The 20,766-nt window shown below is 38.0% G+C and overlaps 1 protein-coding gene across 2 annotated transcripts in view; it reads right to left on the minus strand.

Annotated features, from left to right (window-relative positions):
- The window catches only part of GMDS (GDP-mannose 4,6-dehydratase), a 412,680-nt gene that overhangs the window by 247,122 nt on the left and 144,792 nt on the right, over nucleotides 1–20,766 (minus strand). For both annotated transcript variants that reach the window (XM_042049040.1, XM_042049039.1), the window contains exons 5-6: nucleotides 10,671–10,863; nucleotides 9,634–9,738 (exon numbers count right to left, since the gene is read on the minus strand). In XM_042049040.1, coding sequence (XP_041904974.1) covers nucleotides 9,634–9,738; nucleotides 10,671–10,863 — 298 coding nt within the window. The remainder of the gene's footprint in view (nucleotides 1–9,633; nucleotides 9,739–10,670; nucleotides 10,864–20,766) is intronic.

A 20,766-nucleotide genomic window follows, 5' to 3' on the forward strand; every position in this document is an offset into this window, starting at 1 on the left:
CTGCTCAAAAATACTTGCAATTAGATGAATAAAACTGGAACAAATCAGCAGTCTGCCAGCTGTTGGGATTTTCAGCTATTTCAGTGACAACAGGATATAAATGCAAAACTTATATTATAAATGTAAAACTTTTGTGCATTTCCAGAAAGTACATAATGCATGTGATGGTCTGAAATCAAACTACCTGCACATGTAATGTTTGTCTGTGTGGTTTTGCTTCTTATTTTTAAACACATTTCTGGGAACTGTATTTAAAAATGTGTGTTCCCAGTTTCACTTAGTGAAATCAAGACAGAGAAAAGAAAACTGTTCCTAAGTTCAAACCAAGCTCTGACCAAATGCACCAACCTTCTCTCAGATAAAGCAGCTTACCTTCCTACAATTGTTGTAAAATCCCACTGCATGATGAATCTTATCAGAGGTGACATCCAATCACATTGAATTTCTCACTTATTTGTTTTTAACGAATCCTGGTAACTTGAATAATCGGTTGGTAACCAGCTTACCTGGTAACCTGGTAACTGGAATAATCAGTTGGCATTTTCTTCTGCAGTATTTTTTGAACCACTAGTGGTGGAACTGTTTTATTGTGAATTAGAGTCCCTCCAGTTTCCCGTATCTGAAATGTCTCAGTGGGCTAATTTCAAATAACTTTCTGAAACAACATGCACTTTCAATAGATTTACTTCTGTTTTTTTTTAAATTATGCATGACTAAGTAGAGGGAATTGTCAACCTTTCAGAAAGCTGTTTTAGGGAAAACAGGATGCACACTGCTGAGAAAATGTTTCAGATACTAAGATGGCCCAGGTAAGTCTGGCAGTCGCTCCACACCTACAAGCTGTCAGTATGACCAGGCTTTCATGTTTCTGCACCTGGTAGACGATGCCCAAAATTTGAAGGTTGGGGAATAAGGTCTACAGAGTAACATACTTAACATCTTTGCAGTAATACCCAGGACCCTGAAGATGAGTGGTAAGCAATTTCTAATGGTTTTTCCTTCACAGTCTCAGGGGAACACTGATGTTGGAGTACATAACAGGAAGAAGACAAAGCAGTACACTAGTGTATCACATGAGAAATGCATATATTTGACAGAATTTTAATCATAGTAAGACACAGGTCTTCAGAAGTTCAAGAAATCATTAATACGGCAACAATGACTAAAATATTAAACTTTCATTACTTGTAAAATATCAACAATGTAAGATAGATTCATTTACGCAACATCTCTTGCAATAATGAGGGGACCTGTGCTCTTTGTGTGAATTTTTTTCATTTCTTGCCTCTATTTCAGAATACAATGACATTTAATTGAACACAACAAAAAAAATAATCATGCAGATGCAACTGCAAGCAAAAATGGCTCAAGGAATTTCTTGACAGAAGCAAGAAATACAGAAGAGGTTGGCCATCGCTGAGTCCTCACATCTGGGAAAAACTGTATCCTGCAGTATGCTCGCTTCTCCTAGGCTCTGGGTACCACTGAACAATGACGTAACCATGCATTCAAAGGAGGTGTTATTCCCCAGCTGAAGTGGTGGATCTCACATGCAGCAGCTTGGACTGGAAAAGCAGTGAACTGGGGTGCATCTTTCATGCATGGTCTCTTACCCATCAGCTACTGGGGTCTGAGATGACCACACCGTATCAATACTATCTCCTATACTCTCCCCCAATGTTCCAGCAAAGGCAATGGGGTAAGCCATCTAAATGGACTTTTGGCTGAAACCAGTTCTGCTCTTGCGACCTTCTGCAAACTCCGCATTCACTTTAAGCTAGTTTGTAAAATGCAAGGTGTAAATCTCACAATTCTTGCTTGTATTTCAGTTCATGTTCTCATTTATACATATACAAGAAGAGCACAGTGGTCACATTTTCCATTGTCCTTTGACTGGGGAGAAATAAATGTAAAAAAGGGAAAAAATAGGGGAATAGGCACATAAAACACCTTATTTCTAAAAATGCTGCTACAAGTTTGTGCATTAATGAAGACATAAGAACACTACAGGTGAGACACATACTCTGCCACTCCATTTCCCATCACTGACTTTCACAAATTCCACAGCACTTTATTTCAAAGTTTTCAGTTGATATTTAATTAGAGAAAAAAAGTCTGCGAATTTTAGTTTACGAAAGTAACACTGATATCTGCTAATATAACTTGAGGAATGTTAAGAATTACTTGGTAACATTTTCTAAATTTAATAGGTTTGACATTTTGTAAATTGTGGGGATACTCTGCCCCCTTTTTTTTTTTTTTTTTAGACTAAAAAACAGTTGCAATCAATCATGGAAGATAGCAAAACTTGTAATATACTTTCTTCTCAATGCAGTATAAGCCACAAGAGAGCATATGATTTAATGATGAAAAGATGCTTCTGATAAGATAATAATTTGCTCAAGGAGAGATCTGAGTTGTGAATGCAGCTGTTCCAAAAAATCTAAACCCACAGGCAAGAAGTTTTTGTACAAGCTATATCCATAACTACTTAGATAAACTGATGATAGACCCCAGAAAAGTACATCAGATAGAGAAGTGAAGAATCAGGGCTACTTTGAGACTGAAAAGGAAAAGAGATGGTAAAGATTACCACTAACTATTGTTGCAAAGACTGAATCGAAAAGATTTCAGTAGTCAGACTGTTCAACACAATATCTTACTTCATCAATGACTCGCTTTAGAAAAATATCTTTTTATATTCCGATTCAGTTCACTTACATGATAGTTTCATTCCCATACGTGACAAGTTCCATGGCACTGACCTGGATTACCTGGATGCCCAAAACTAGGGGCAGGCAGAAATGGTCTCACTCTTCAGTTCTCATTTCAGATGTCTGGTACTGCTTTTAAAACACAAGCTCATGAAGGGAAACCCACTCATATTTTGGTGTGCTCACACTGCCTTCATATCTCAGTATTGGCAAGCACTGGGAAAGGATCGCTAGAAAGATATGGTTAATATGGCTTATTAGCAACATAATAACCAAACAAAAAATCTCCACATTTTGTGATGTGCTCTGATCTGTATTAATTGGTCAGTAGCAGGTTCAACATCATCACAATTAACTGAATTTACTTATTTTGTAGCAGCAGATCTTTTTCAAGGGGAAAACACGTATACTTAGGTAAAACAGAAGAAAGGTATTACCTGGCAATTTTCTATAATTACAGTCAATATTGCTGCAAATCTATTTGTGCAAGTAGTCCCTAATGCCCACATTTATCCCCAGTGATGTCTGACTGCATGTGTAGATAAGGGAACACCTGCATGGATCAGTTAGCAGGATCAGTCTCGCAGCAGGGAGAAAAAGCCAGTAAGAATGCATGTCTTCAGGACACTGCATGCTTTCTCTGTTGAAACACGCAAACTGAAAAGCATGAAATGATCTTGGCTGCTCTATAGCACATAAATGTCTGAGTAAGTCCTTTTACATTGGCCATGGTACCTTTCCATCAAGTTTTCAATGTTCAAGGCAGATGATCCTTGATGACACCAGCCAGCCTGGACTCTTCTCACCTGGGAATGAGTAAGAGAGCCACAAGCAATACTCTGCTGACTTTTCCTATTTAGATATACTCATGGGTTTGGAAATCTTGTAATAAATTAAGGAGATCTAGCTCTGCACTGAAAATTTTACACACTTAATGTCTTTCACAGGCCTCAACTTACCGAAAAAGCAACAGGAAATGCCCTTAGTATTTCCTGTGGTACTAGGTTGACCAAGCTTCTCTTGCACAGAAAGTGTCTTAGGAGATTACCAATTAGTCTCCTCAACCACAGACATGAGAAAGGGAAATCTGCAGATGTTGACTACATCTCTGTATAGTAGATGCAGACGAGCAGCTGTTACAGTAGGGATTGCACGGATTTCTTGTGAAAGTCAGTAGCAGATGTCACCATCTGCTTCTGCCTTCTTTATGAAATAGAGGTAAAAGAGAGACTAAAAGCTGATTAAAAAAAAGGTAACTACAAAAACCATAAAATCAAAAGACACACACCTATTTACAGTGAGTAGGGGAAACTCCTACCCCCTTCTCCCTTGCAAACCTGAGATCCAGATGCACAATAAAAGGAAAGAACACTCCCCATTCTGTTTAAGATATGATTTCTTTTCATTTTAGTCTTACTACATGTACTTTGACAACACTCAGCCTGCAACCTAACACCTAGCCATTTCCACCCTGGCTGAAAGAGATCACAGAAATGAGCAGTTGTATCCTTTCCCTCTGGCTATACAGCAATGGTCTGATGACAACTGCTTTACTAGAGTTGGTATCAGACACACAAAAATTCCCTACTGAATGATCTACACAATGATGTCATGTATGGAGGCAAAGTATTACTTAGGGGGGAAAAAAAAATACCCAACAAAAACCAAACAAAACTTCTGTTGCATTGTGTCAGGAAACATGCTGTACATGTTTGTACATCCTGGCAGATTAAGATCAGATGAGGCAAGCAATGAAGTGGTTAACCAAATCAGAAAGTTATCTCAGACATCCAAAGGCGCATCTTGTAAACCTGAGACAACTTCTTACACAGAACTGAAGAGAGAAAACAGTAAGGGCTTGTCTGGGATGAAACAAATGACACTGTCAACAAGTAGTTTGCTTTCCCACTCAGAAAAGGAGGTATTAGTGAGATCCAGAGCCCAACAAAAGAACAGGAATCTTTCCAATGAAGTAAAAAAGGTTTGGATCAAGCCCCAGCTTTCCTGAAAACTAGACTTGCTAATTGCCTCACTCTTCCACTGTTAAAACCATCATCTCACTGAACAGCATTATCTTTCCAATACTGCTATAGGGCAAACATTTCCACACTGATAATACTGGGAGCCATCTCCAACTACCACCAGCAACTTGATGGTTGCCACCTCCCCCATTCAGCATCCCATAATGTTGTGGGAGGGGAGGGGAAAAAAACACACATCATTCTGGAAAAATTTTTTAGGTTTTCTTTTGTTTGTTCATTTTTGAATACAGAGACTGCCTTGTAGCTACTGTAGAGCATATTGCTTTTCAGCTCGTGTCATACATAGACAATAAACAAGCTTCAGAAATGGAAGATCCCATTCACCTTGGCATGACCATAAATCAGGAAACTCTTGAGCTATACCTGGATAAAATGGATGAAAGTAACTGAAGAAATTAGCTTTAGCAAAGTATACTGCTAATACAGGTCTTTTTCCCAAAGGAAACAAGCCATGCTTATCTTACATTACCAGACCATTACTGGAAGTACTATGCCAGACCCTCAGCTGGCATAAATCAACACGACCCTGCTCACTTCAGTGCAGCTGTGTTGATTTATGTGAGCTGAAAAGTATGTACTGGTCAAAAAGTGACTATTTCATCTTACAAAACTGTAAAAGTGACTAAGTGAAATGAAAGGGAAATCAAATGAGAGGCCGTATGTATAATAGAAAGAAAATAATAGAAAGGAAAGTACTACAGAAAGGCTCAAAGTAGATGTATATTTTATTAAGATTAGTCTAACATAGCCACTAATTTTAGCTCATATGAAATTTTAGAAAATTTTTCTGCTGTTACATACACATGTATCTCTTGAGTATAGACCCAAGTACTTTTACAATTTAATAATGCTGTACTATTCCCAAATTAAGATAAAAGGTTCAGGCAGTGGGTTCAGCCAACCTAGAATTTATCACTGGTGTTTTTGTAAAGTCACTATGATTGTCAGAACATGAAACATCATACTTAAAAGGAAGCCCACCAGTGAACTTAAGTGCTCAGCTTTACACTATGGCGTCACATCTTAGAACTACTCCTGTTACTGTCTTTCTCTTATAGAGCAAGATAAAAGTAGAAAACCAAATGTTCCCAAAGCCAGCACTTCTCTCAAGCCTTTGTAATTTTGAGAAATACGAAACCTTTCATACTAGACTTAAGCACTCATGAACCCTCATGAACTCTGTGCAGACTTCCCTATTACTATACAGGCTACATGAGATTAACTACTGGTGCTCCTTTCTGAGTTTAAGCTGGAAAGGCTCAGAAGAAGAATTGGCATTCAGAAAGAAGAGGTGCAGATTCCTGAACTCCTTTTATAGGGAAGCAGCTCTTGAGATTAGACAGTTCTCATTTTCACTAGGCTCGGGCAGTGCTGCCCCAGCACTACAATATGGTAATGCCATATAAAGAGGAGTTGTGGCAGATGCACTAGACCCCCTTATCCAAACCAGCAATAGTTTGGTACAGGCTCCAAAAGACATAAACACCTGAGCTGTAGCTGGGCCAAGACCTCCTCCAGGAAACCCACAAAGGGGCAGAGTAACCCAGGGTGCACTGATGCTTGGAACACATGAATAGTGGGTGGTTTTTCCAAGACTCAGTTATTGAGAAACAAAGAAAGTTGAAGGTCCAAAGGTTCACACACATACCTTTCCTTTCCCATCACATGTAATTCAGCTACAAGCCAACCACTTTATCCCATAAATATGACAGCCTAAATAAGCCTTCTTTGAGCTCTCCCTGCAAGGCAGCATGGCTGTATGGCAGTGATCTCCCCTTGAGTTAGGACAACTCTCAAAGTTACTCCTTGAGCCAGAGAGACCTTTCTACTAAAAAACAAATCTTTGGATAAATGCAGTTTCAGTCCTCTCTAAATTGCAAGTGGACTGCTTTGCAGTGCCTCTCCCCTTGATCTGGGATTCACTTCTAGGTTTAAGATTCCTTACCTGAGACTGAGGTATCACAGACCCCTTATTCACAACAGATGCTCAGTAAGTTGTTGATAGCATGGTAAATTAATACTAATGAATAAATGAAAGAATTAATTTCTTTAGACATAAATAATTGTAAAGCTCTGAGACTAAGATTGGAACTAGCTGCACCTAAGCTGCATCAGGAGTTTAGAAACCTCATGACTCAACGGGTCTCCTTTACAGTTTAGCGCTTTCAGTCTCTGTGCAAATCATTCTAAATTGATTCTAACTCAGTTTTCCTTTGTATGTTTCATCCATGTAGTAAGTAATAGAGTGAACCTTGCCATCAAACTTTGTTAAGTCACATTTTTATAAATTCATATTAAACCCATTTTTGCTAATACCTTTGGGGGTGGTTTTTTGAGCGACCCCGAACACTTATTTACAGTACAGATCATGAAGCAAACTCTTTACAGTTGTTTGTTCAATTCAACATCAGTGACCAGCTCAGCAGACAACTGCAATTCACCATCCTTCAACATGAGTACTCATACTTCAAATACAAATACTTCTATATTTGATCACAGCCCAAAATACAGGCTCCAAGGTATGAAAAATGCATTGTTCATCTTTACGATTGCCTTCCAATGTAGTGTATTTCATGGGTCTCTGACCACAAGGAATACTAGAGTTTGTCTCTTCACAGATTTTTCCTACAAATACCTTTTCTGTAAGAAATTCACAGAAATTTTCAAAAGTATGACTAAAAATTCAGATATGCTCTGTCCACCAGGACTGATCAATTCTGCACCTCAGCAAGGGGCACTGCTGCAGTCTTCTGCTCTTCTCTGATTCCTGGGCATTAGATTTTGTGTGGACAAGATGCAAATAATACCACCAACAATGGGATGTTATATTTGATCCATTCAGTGTAACCCTAAACCAACTGAAAGAGTGGTATCTAGCATTGGAAGAAAATGTGTATTTATTTATTTAGGTATTCCTAATCTTTGAAATTAGTATAAAAAGTAGCTAAATCATAAAGCTTTTTCAAACTTCCATGGATATTACCAGCTTTGCATAGGAGTTCGAAATCCCAGTTAAATCCTCTTTTCCTCCCGAAGTGCCTTTCCAATCTTCAAAAATATTAGGAAAGTGATGAATGGATATCAAGAAGCAATCTCAAAACTACTTTTATTTTGTTTTCTTATCGGTATAGTTTTCCAGACCTTTTCCCATATACACACTATGCAAATGGAACTGGTCTGCGGTTACAGCTGCTTTCATGGCAAGTACTCCTGCTAAGGCAAACAACTGGAAACATTTCTAGGACAAGATTCCTGTTCATGGCATAAAAGACCTAAAACTGCACCCAGCACACACATACACAATGAAAAGTACAGCCTGAAACTTTAAAGCACAGACTTGGGTTCTTCATGGGGGAGTTAAATGTGTTGAAAAGAGACTTCAGATTGGAAACCCTATTGCAGTAATGTTAAAGCAGGAACAAACATCAGAAGGATCAAAACAGCAATGAGTACTGAAGTTTTCCTCCTTCAAAATGGCATGAGTCTGTGGAAGAGCAGCTGAAATAGTAAATGTGTTTATGAAATTTTCATCTCATCTTGTAGCTCCTTAGAGTTATTAGAAACCATGCCAAGCTAATATTTTTTATTGCCTATTCCTTCATTTTTTACAATGGTCAGAATGTTTTGATTGCGCAGTGATAACTCAGTAATTTGAACACTGGTTTACAGCACACTATGAATACACCTCAATAAACTCTTTAATAGAAAGCAAAGAGTTAGGGCTTCTAAATGAAACAATCTAGTGGATATGATTCTCCTTTAATTTTGAACTTGTGCTTCATTTGCTCCAGTGAAATGATACACCAGCTTCTACCACCAATTACTGTAAATGCTGCCTACCCACTGTATGATGAGGTTTCACAGCTGTTGACTCCCAAAGACTGAAATTAATATTTAAATCCTATTGACATGGACTCCTTTTTTCTCGTCTTTTTTTTTTTTTTTTCCATTTTAAGCAGAGTTTGAATTATAGTCTGTTTTATATAAGTATTATATTAGTGTGATTAAAATTCTTATATTTTGTTCCAGGCTATAATTTATATAATTGCATTCCTGTAAAACTTGAATTTATTTTTCATTTAGAAACAGACCACAATAAAAGGCTTCTGCACTGAGAATCCAGTTTTCTGTGTCAATTTAAAGTTTAATTTTAGAGTGTTTTCTACAGTCACAGTACTTAAAGGGCAGAGGAAAACTGTCATCGTAAAAGAGACTTCTAATCAACCATGGACTCTTACTCAAACTAAATACCAGCATTAATTGTTCATAAAGTACTGCAAGCGGAAAAGGGATGATTAAGTGGAATTTAAGCTGCATTGCTATTAAGGATTAAACTGAAAGGCATTTTAAAGCCATGTGTTAAAAGCCATCTTGTAAAACAGTATGGGCCATAATTCAAATTCTTTTTCAAAATACACCAGGCTGTACTAATTAGTCTCATTAACTTAGAGCATCTATATTTCTGCCTCTCAATTTGACATTTATACACAAATTAAAATCTTGAGTATGCCACGCTTGAAATTGCATCTGTGACGTAGTTGCCCAAATAAATGTTTAGAAAACCTGCCTTTTTTAGTGTGCCATTTTAACATTTTAGTCTTTACTTATTAACAAGAGGGACACAAAGTTAGGTACACAAATTTCCCTTCAACGTTTGCGAGCTACGAAATGGAATACAATGCTCGAAAGGGAAAGGTGCTGTTCTTGAGTTCTGAGGCTGCCAGGAGGGCTGCATTAAATGCCATGAATAGGCTACAAGTCATGACACCTTCCCTCCAGAATTCTGGCAAGTTTAAATGAAACCTGTGGATGCATTGTTCCATTTCTCTGATCAGATATACGCAAAGTTGAAAATGGTTTCGTGTGGATTTTCTAACCTCTTCTGGGGCTCTCATGATTGAAGAGGATGCCGTTCACAGCAAAGAGATTGTAGGCTTCTCTGAAGTTCACCACAATCCAGTAGGCATACAGTTTGGCTGCCCCTGTAAAAATAATTATGAAGCGTTATTATATAAATGCTTGGCTCATACACAGTTCAGACACACACAAGTCTCTGTCACATGCAGGGTGAAGTCCACATTTCAACAGCAGAGTGCTTTAGCATTTGATTAGCTCCCTATATGTGTCAAATTTTATATAGAAGAAAAGTTCAGCCCAATAAACAGCAGCTGAATGGGAAAATACTCATATTCTTGCAGCCTCTGAACTGGCTAGGAAACATCAGGGCACTTTCCTACTTGTTTTCTTATGCACACTCATAAGTGTGCATAAGAAGTTGTTTTTCTATTTCACAAAAACACAAAGCACAGTGTTTTTTTTATTTCACAATATAATTAACACAGTCAGAGCGTGTGAAATATGCCACTGTAGTGACCTCTGTAAATTAAAAAAAAACCCAAAACCAAAACAAAACCAAAATTACTTTGGAGAAATAAAAGTGAAAATCTGGTGCCTTAACAATCAAATTGATTTGAAACTTTATCACCAAGGTCCTCCATGCTCATTGCTTTAATAAGTGTTTCAAATTTCACACAAATTCATGAAGGAAGAGGAGAGCTCTTGGGAGTTTTTCATTTAGGCAACAAAAAATATGAAACCTTATCACTTCAGCAGTACCTCACAACCCTTTGTGAAGGAAGAGTAACCCTACCCCCTCCCCCCCCCTTCTTCAAGAGCCCTTCACCTCTGAGCTGAATGAACAAGGTCTTGTGAAGTGAGATGCTAATTTCCAACCCCCAGGCAATGGCAGCAAATACTTTTTATATAGTAATTCATAAAGGTATGCCTCTCGACATGTCTAGTCACTTTAGCTCTATCATCATTCTAATCTCACACCCAAATGACTTCAGCCCTGAGACATGAGCAGGGAGAACAGACAGACAAACACTACACACACACCATCAGTGCTCCTCACCGTAAGGCGATCTTGGGTAAAAAGGGGTGGTCTCCTTTTGCGGGATTTCTTGCACTTTTCCAAAAAGTTCACTGGTGGAGGCTTGGTAAAACTTCACAGAGTTGATAAGGCCACAGGTCTTAATAGCATCTAGGAGCCGTAGGGTGCCAACCCCATCAACGTCAGCAGTATATTCTGCTAGGTCGAAAGAAATCTTGGGGAAAGAAATAAAAACCCACCAATTTTACTAGGGGAACCAGAACATGCTGTGATCATGTACAACCAAACAAAGCAATGCATCACTTGCCACAGACCATCTAGACACTTTTGTACAGAGTAGATGCTCAGTTTACAAAAGTACCCTCAAAGGATTTGTAAGAATAAATAAGCAGTTCCATAAATAGCCAAACCAAAAGAGTGGTGCTCCCTGGGATTATTTTCCCACGTGAAGTAAGGGGTAAGCCTGCCATGGTGGGAACATTATCGGGCACTCTCTCATTTCCACAACTGCCAATTTCCGCAACACTCACTTGGGCTCAATATCTTTGACACACTTGAATTTGGTTATAATTGCCCAAAATATATTTTTAAAAAGTAATAGGACAGAGAGCACTACAGCAGTACAACATGTATATACCCTGCCCCCCCAACACCCAAACCTTAAACAAGGTCCAAGGTTTTGCAATTTAAACAGACATCAAAGTTCAGAGAAGAGTGGAAATACTTGCTATCAAATGAGATTCCCAACACCACCTGACCAAGGTGTAGCAGAGCTGTGGCTTTTGCACGGAGCTTAGGGGCATCATGAAGTGTGATGGAAAAGGGTGGAGGTATCCAAAAGAAAACTTAAATCTTCAGATGACACATTCTTCAAAGTATGATAATAAACTCATGCCCACTGGTGGGCCAAGATCCCTTTTTCTCTCCCCACTCCAGTATTTGTAGTTATCTTTATAATGAGCTTGTCTTGTGGTCTGTGCCAGAATCAGCACTCAAGTCTAAGCTTTCAGAGTGTTTCAAAAATATATTAATTTTTTTCTTTGCAGTTACAGAAGAAAAAACCCAAAAAACTGGGAAAAGAGGTCTGTTGTGACCACACCAATCTGCAGACAGGAGAAAACATGCTCAGAAAGGGAGCTCACTCTTTGTTTGGTGGTACAGACTGTTTTTTTGGATGTTCCAGCAAAGTTCCTGGACCCTGAAGAATTTTTTCCCACCAGTGCCCATCCCAGGGGCACGTTCCTCATTCCTTTTACATCCTCTCTCCAACCCAGGGATTTTGCTTATGACAGTTTTTGAAAAAATGTTCCCTGTTTATGCTGCCAGTGTTATAAAAAGTAAAGGTGAATGGGCTTTTAAAAGAGCAGTCTCCTTCATGGCCCTGACCCAAAGAATTATTCTGTGTCCCCTCTGGCTGATTCGGACTGATAGCCCTGTATTCATTTCTCCTGTTAAGCCACTTTCCCTATTCAGTAACCACTAGAGGTTTAAGGCTTATTTACACAGCAGATGGAAAAAAAAGTTTTGATTAATTTGAATTTTCACTTATGGTTAATTTAATACAGGTATGAAATGATCTAAATTACTGTGCTCCAAAATAAAAAGGTTCACACAAAGTTCTGACCTGAAATAGGTAAAGATATGAACAAAACAAAACAGTACTTTTTCTTTTTTTTCCACCAAAAGAGAAAAAAAACCACAAAAGGAAACCCGATACTTTGTCTTGTTAACCTGGTATGACCCAGCTGAAACTGAGCACTCATCTACCAAGAAGGGCTGTGCATTTTTTGTTTTAATCCATTTGGCATGAAGATGACAGCCACTTAAGGCCTCTCAACTTCAGTGTCAGAGTAACCCTCAGGAAAGCATCTTAATGAGTAGATGGTACAGTCAATAAGGTACTAACAAACATAAGTTGGTGTATTAACCATATGTCCCAGCTCTCCAATGAAAGGCAAAACACATTAACTGTAGCAGAACCAGGAATTTACCTATATTAAGGTATTGTTTCCAACAAATAACCTGCTAAAAACATCACCCTGAAATGCAAATCATTGCTTCCATATTCTACTACAAAGTAACAGGCAGTCTAGGAGATCCCAGATCATAAAACCTCTTAACCAGAGGGAGCAATGAGGCCACAGCAGCAGCACTGGGAACTCTCTCTGGCTGGTGTAGAGACCAGTTTCACAAGAGATGGTTTTCCCTATTGCCTGATGAATGACCTCAGTCTTCACCTTCAGAAAACACTCCCTGGGGTGTGAGGTAATTGCGGCCCCACGATGACTGGGTCTGAATGTCCCCAAGCAGAAACCACCAGTTTTGTGCCTGTTTTGTAATGCAGCCTGCTGTTCAACAGGGTTGGGACTCAGACCACTAAATCCATTTCATTTTGGAGTGCAGGTTAGACAAAAACGGCATTCAGGACAATTTTTAAAATTGTTTTATCCACTAGAACATCCAACACTAAAAATTCTGGACTGTTAAGAGACTCTGTGGAATGTAGGGGCAGTAACATTGCCAATACAGATAAAAGCAACCCAAATTCTAATTTGATTCTAATTCAAAGTTAAAAATGTAAAAGGGTTTTATAAAACACTAGATCAATTAAGTAGTTACAAATAAATCAAGGCAGAGCAGGAAAAGGTGATAACTTATCCCTTACGACATAATTCCCCTCTCCTTATACACATTATTTTGTGCAAGACTAGCAGCAAGACTGGAGTTAAAAAAAAAAAAAGAAATTAAAAAAAAACAAAAGCAGGGACTTCATTAAGAGGGATGTGCAAGAGAGAACAACATGCACGCATAATACAAAAACAAAGGACTGAGTTATGGAAACCAAATATAGAATCTGATTCAATAGATGTTACTCTTACAAATAATCTTCACTGAGCTCAGTGGGACTACCTGAAAGAGTAAAAACTTCATGGATATTATTGTAAAGGTAGGTGTATAAAGGCTAAAACCAAGTCATAGTTTAACAAAGATTAAACATTTATTCAGCAGGAAAAAAAGAGCTTAGCTAATACCTACAGATGAAAGTTTTCATATTGCCTAATTTATGACAACTTTCTTGAGTGCCTGAATTAGGAAAACTGTCTTCCTGCACACCAATAAAGACAGCAGTGGGTCAGAGCAGAAAACCTAACAGAGATTCTCTTGATCATGCTTTGGAGAAACTACTTACACACCCATCTCTTAATTTAGCTAAGATAGATGCTCCATTCTTTCCCCAAAAATCCAAAACTATCTGTTACTCTCAACCATGTAAAGCAAGACCTGCAAATACAACTTGTTTTCAAGGAAACATGGAGTTTTTGCAATGACTGGAAAAGAAGCTTCTTTACCTGGCAGAAACTTTAAATCTGAAAGTTTTCTCAAAGAGTATTGAAGAGTATGGATCCAATACTTCTTTGCCCTCTTTGGACAGATATTGTGCCAAAGGGAAATCATGACATACCAACAAAACAGAAATTGTCTTCTTGGAACGCACGAGTCTGAGTGACCTTGACACTCACTTCCCATGTACAACATGCTTTTGAAGTTGTCATTGCTGACCTCTGGAGACACTATAAAAGTATATTTTTCAGATATATCTATTTATTCCATTCAGTGGGTAGTGATAAGTGTGTCATTAAAAGTGGAAAAAGAAAAATAAGGAGACACTTGACAAAAGTACTTCAAGTTCCAAGTTTTCGGTTTCTGAACTTCTGCAAGCACAGGACACAATATGAATACACTGTACCACATTATACCTCTTCTTTCATGTGGCTACGATCAGAATGAGTTTTGTGAACTGGTTTCTACCTCTTGAATTTGAACTCTTGTGTTCCCCCCTCCCATTTATTTCTCTTTATAATCACCAGATTCAATCTCTACAAGAGATCTGAATTTAATAGAGCAATGTTTTAAATATGATGTTTCCCAACTGATCATTCAAAACCAAGCTTAGCAAGGTCTTTAACAAGATTTAAAAGCTTACTGAAAATTATCTAAATGAAAACATATGGGTCTTATCCTCCACAAGACCACATTCCTATCAGGTCTATCAACACTATATACAAGACTGTAGACTTAATAATACTTGCTTCTGACCAATGTGTTGTTGTCAGCAATGGCGATATTCTGAAAGTTATCAATTTAGTGCACACAGTTTTGGCTTTATGAGACTCTTCATCTCTGCTTTGTCATTCTGAAGAATCTAACAGACAAGCTGTGATCTTATTAACTATAAGTTTTCAATCAAAAAAAAAAAAAAAGCATATGCTAGCAGAATATGGTTCAGTGTGCTACCGAAGGAATATAAATAATGATTTGAAATTTCATCTCTTCCTTACAGTCTTCTCAGTTTCAGAAGATGGGATTTCTGGAAGGCTGGTGTTACAAGAAGGAAGGTTATGTGAAGCCCCAGGAGGAAACAGGATAATATAAATGTAAATTATTATTCTTTCACTGTAAAATGAGAGGTGGCTAACCTAACTCTAACATCAATTTAAGCATCATTTCTCTTTTGAAAAAACCTATGGTAGATTCTTTAGGTTTATCAAAGGAGAACATATGTGTATCAGGTCACTGAGAAAGGTTTACACCTAAAAAGCAAATCACAAAGCAGAAAAACTGCTCAGAAATGTTCCAAGTCTCACAAATTTCACAGTGGTTACTTTTCTGCATTCTTTAAAATCAATTCTGTTTGCTTTGAATATTCAGTGCAGCTTCCAATGCCAATAAAAACCACTGGGATCACTTACATCATTTCAGTAAACAAGCTGCTCAATCCCTAGGAACAGGCATGTAAAGCATAAGATTCCAGTTGCTAAATCTAATACAGACTATGTGCCAAGCATTCCTGTAAAGTCCTAACACACCGAAAAAAAATCCTAGGGGTTTTAGGAAATATAAAGAATCTGGGGGAGCTGAGATGTGTTAAGCAGATGGGAAAGAAAATGTCAGGTAACCCTCTAAGAGAATATGATAATTCCTCTTTTGCCCCAACCTCTTAACTCATAATGAATGCTTGCCCTCTGACTCAATAAAAAAACTAGTTGAAAGATACAAAATCCCCCAAACAATTATAGATTTTGCTATACAGAAAAATAATCAATTCAATAGTTCTGAACTGCTTATTACTAAGCAATACTCTTGGTATCTGAAAGCCTTATTCAATTTCTTAGCTAAACAGAAACAGATGAAAACGTAATGACTGAAATTTAGGATAAAATGAATATGCCTTTGTAGATTTATCTTTTTTCCTATTTATTTCCCTGTTCTCTCATTAGCAAGACAGAAAAAAATAAAGTGATCTGTATAAAATTGGAGTATTTGAACAACATGATTACAAGTGGAGATTTAGCAAAGAAGAGATTTTATAAGTGGAAGCAGAAGTCAACATTGTTTCTTAAAATTTATGTTTCATGCACAATATTGCTGCAGCAAGAGAGCTTGGGTAACTTGGATTTTCAAGCTACTTGTGATACAAAGGAATAAGCGGTGCAGTTGACAAAACCAGTGCTTATTCTTCTACTTCTCTACCAGTGCTTACATTTTGATCCTATGGTGGGGTTCCACAGTGGCTCTGTCACACTATGTACTGCAGGCTGTGTGACTGCAGAGACTTCTTGAAGCGGTTAAAAGCTTGGCTTTGACACCAGTGGCCCAGCATGTCGCCTTCACCTCTAACTGTGGAGGCCCAAACCAAAGCACAAAAATTACCTTTGTGCGGTTTGGGGATTTGAAATGATCCTTGATGATCTTCAGGTTCTATAAAAACTTCCTTTGTGCAGCTGAAACACTCAATGATCAGGATTAAAAGGCCTCCTAACATACTCCACAGCGTATGTTCACATGGCAGTTTCTCATGGTTTGTCTTGGGTAAGTCTTCCTTACAACTCTCCTCCTGATAAATTTTAAGTTCTTGATGCAAACCTGCTGAAATAATCTTTAAAGAGAACTACCTTGGCATTATTAAAACAGGTTCCATTTATCCCTCTTAGGAGCAAAAACTACTACTTGCTTTTTGTTGGGGGAAAAGGAGAAAAAATAAAATTAACCCAAAGCAGAGAATAAGCATGGAGAAATACTCCCATGAGTAGGTAAAGTTTCATATTTATCTGCCCCCTATCAGAAGGGATTGAAGTTGGATTCATTATTCAGTTTCTTTAGCAAGTGATTCCTCCCTGGCAAACTGCAGGTGCAGTTGTAAATTGAACTCTCAAGGTCATCATGTTCACTTTGCCTCTAAAGCAGCCTGCTGGTTTATGTGTGACCAGCTAAGAGAAGAACCACCAGCTGCCAACTATTTTCAAAATTCTGATGCTACAATCCTTAATTTGGAATATCCATTCTCCATTTTAATAAAACAGTCTCCTGCATCTTGCACAGTTGTCTTTACCATTGGATTCAAAGGTGTGTTTGGAACAGATCTCCAGTAGAGGTAATTTGCAAATTGTTTATTCTTCTGCTCATTACATAGCTACTGTAGTGAATCAAGAGAATTTAACAGACTGGATTAAAAGGGAGTTGCCCAGAGACAGGTCAAAAGGAAATGGACACAAGCTGGAACATGTGAAATTACAATTAGATATTAGGGCAAAAAAAGAGTTCACAACATGGGTGGTCTCACACTGAAACAGGTTGTGCAGAGAGGCTGTGGCATCTCCATCTTTGAAGATACTCAAAACTCAATCAGGCATCACCCTGAGCCACCTGATGTAAGCTGGCCCTGCTTTGTGAAAAGAGCCAGTCCAGATGGCATTCAGTGATTGCTGCCAAACTCCATTATTGCACAGTTTTAAGAAGAGAGGGAGATGGGATTACAGCAATGTGTTTCAATCTTCAAACATGTAGCAGCATCCAAGGAGCAGAAAGTTGATGTACAGTGTGCAAGAATGAGGCCTGGCCTTGTAAAAAAATCAGTGATTTCTACTGGAGGAGTAGAGAATTGCTCACAGCAGCTTTTTGGAGACACACAGTTCAGCTTGCTATTCATCATATCTCCTCCACAGAAGAGCTTCAGATAGAGGAATGCTCAGATCTGATAGTAAAAAAAATACCAAAGTGGAGGAGGAAAAGGAGGAGGGATATCACAGTACATGAGATTCAGTGTGGCCATAAACCTTTGTCACAAAAATGTAACCTCCCCATTAGTTTTGCTTATCTTCTCATCCACTTGTTATTAATTTGATGGAACTGGGGAGTTGCCAGGGTTATGTGATGCAAGGGATTTATCTTGCAGAACAATCTCTGACCCACTGTTCTAAGTCTTCAGTTTCAAATTACAGAGATTAGAAAAGAAGCTTTTAAAAAAGCAGCATTGATTCTTTATTCATTGTCAGCATGACTTTGTTCAGGGATAGCTCCAACAATATACATATGCACCCAAACTTTTGAGCACATGCCACATGAAGCAAAGTCAGGATGGGTTTCGATGTTTCAAGTATTGTAGCTTCAATAGCTAATGACATTGTAATACCCTAAAAGCTTTCTTACATACTGAAGTCCAGCTGTGCCAGAAGCTTTAAATGCTATTTAATAGAAAGACAAAAAGGGGCAACTTGCAGAGTCACTAGAGAACATTCAAAGGGAGATGTAAAAAGATAGCCAATTCATTTTGCTTTATATGTACCAGGGGAATAGAGAGCTATGAATAACATCCATGCAAGGAATGCAGTCATTTCCAAAGAACTAGCACCATTCTGACTCACTTTCACATATAAAGACATTAATTTAAAACATACAGGTTATTTTAAATTCTAACATGACAGCTATACTATAGTTTTGGGTTTGTTTTTTTTACTTCTGAAGCCTTTTAAAAAACTTTCATCCTTTCTTCCTTGATGCTTTCAGAACACATTGAAAGATGTTTTTCACAGAAGTCATAAAAGCATCACCACAAGCAAAAAAGACAGAAAGTAAAACAACCCCTAGAACGAGCAACCAGACCCTCACCATCTATCTGCTTTATGATTTTGATAGACTTTCAATGGATGGCTAGATAGACATTGAATAAAGCAATAATCTAGTATGGCAAAGCTTTGTTAACAACAGTCTCTCCTCTCTTTGCCTTCCTGGCCAAAAAGACTGCAAAACACAGCTTAACACAATGGATGCCCCCAAATACTGACAGAACTTCTATACCGCCTAAGAGCTAGAATTAACCCAAAACTTTGCAAATTACTACCTTGCCTGACTCTCTTGTACCTCCTACTAATCCATAAAGTAAAATATCCCTAGGTTTATGGGGCCTGTCAGAAGTTTTGCCTTTTCAACCAGAGAAAAGCTATGTTTTCAGCATTTATTATCACTGAAGATTACTTCTCAGACTGCAATTCTTTATTCCAAGTGGCACTGGTAAAGAAAGTTTAAAAGCAGTTCCAACATCAGCTTCTCAGATACCTCTAAAGTACCAAAAATACTTCTCCCTTCATGATGAAATAAAATAATATTTCATTAATGGAGATTTGACATATTTCATTGTGGACCAGGGTCTTTTTTCCTTAAGAGAATTTAATCTGGAAAAAAAAAAAGGTACTGAAGCTATTCAGATCCCTTGTAGAATCACTTATATTGATTTTGAAAAACTTGAGAAAACTTGCTATATATTTATAAACTTTTTTAAAAGAAAAAAATAGTTTTTGTAAGTTTTTCCCCGCTGTCCACCCATTATCGACATCAATTGTCTGACCAGTTCTCCAAGTTATACTTTTCATTATTTTGGGTTGGCTTTCTTTGCTATATCCAACTAGTAAGTGATGCAGCACAGCTCATGATAAAAAGATGAGAAAAAACCACCGACTGCTGTTAAAGTCCTATGATTCATTCTGACCAAACTGTACACACTTTGAATGAAGCATCCATAGACATATGAGATATACTTTATTAAAAAAAACAACCGCTTTCTATAATGATTAACAGAAGGTTTTACCTTTTACTCTATGGGAATCTCTGTGATTTTTAAATTCGTAAAATTAAAGGCATTTTCTCCTCTGAACGACAAGAATTGCTATCTCCTTCCTAACAGCTAACTAACGGTTGAAAGAGCTTCCCTGCTTCACAGGGATGCTCCAAGAAAAAAAATTAATTAGATCAATGTGCATGTATTACTCATTAATAAGACCATAAACCAAATTAGATAGACTGCCCATGAATATGGGCCCTGACAGGTGCAGAGACAACCAAGTCACTGCAAGAAAACAAGTTACCATTTCACTGTGGATCTGAGGTAATGCTGTCTGGAAGCACTCTTAAACCATGCAAGACAAAGCAACTTATCTTAGCTCTCTTTTATTGTCAGCTACTCAAAAATCAAATCACTCCATTCATCACAGCCTAAGGGCAGAGAGGTACCTCAGCTCTGACCACACATGGGGGCTTGTGGTGCTTCAGTTGTGGAGCAGCTTTCAGAACAGGACTTCAGGGAGACAAATGAGAGCATGAGTTTTTGATAAAATGAATAAGCATGTGCATACACACACACACAGAGAAAAGTGATGACTTCTTGTCTTGGGCACAACAGGGAAATGGTGGAATCACACATTCAAAAGATGTGTAGATGTGGCACATTTTAGTGGTGAAGATGGCAGTGTTAGATTAGCGCTTTGACCAGATCTTAGATGACTTTGCCAGACTTAGCAATGCTGTGATTCCATCTAGGGAGCAACCTCTGCCTTGAAGTACCCAGGGAGGGGACTTCAGAACTCAAGAGTCCAACACCTGCATCTGTGTGGCAAAAGAGTTCTAAGTACTCCATTTCAGAAGGCAAATGATGTCTGCCCCATTTGTGCACTCAGTTTACTCTTAAAATAATAAAAGTACCACAGAAACACATTTTCTAAATAAACAATATCAATGCAGCCCTATTCCTTGCCCACTCACTTACTGGGGAAAGTCCATATTCTCCCCTTATTTGCAATCACGTACAATGCTTCTTAGTGTTACATCTCTACAGACCAAGTTCTACTTTCTGGTTTGCCATAAATCAACTGAAAACAACACAACACTTCTTCAGCTAAAATTCTTTCAGCATACCTCAGACTTCTATGAAATTAATTAATTCCCAAGCCTGGTTTGTTTTTTATTTTTTCAATTTTACTGCATGTGCATTAAGAATTAAATTGGG

The sequence above is a fragment of the Corvus kubaryi genome, unplaced genomic scaffold, assembly GCF_017639235.1.
Source record: "Corvus kubaryi isolate FWS band 111438036 unplaced genomic scaffold, C.kubaryi_AGA036_p1.0 69, whole genome shotgun sequence".
Taxonomy (NCBI): domain Eukaryota; kingdom Metazoa; phylum Chordata; class Aves; order Passeriformes; family Corvidae; genus Corvus; species Corvus kubaryi.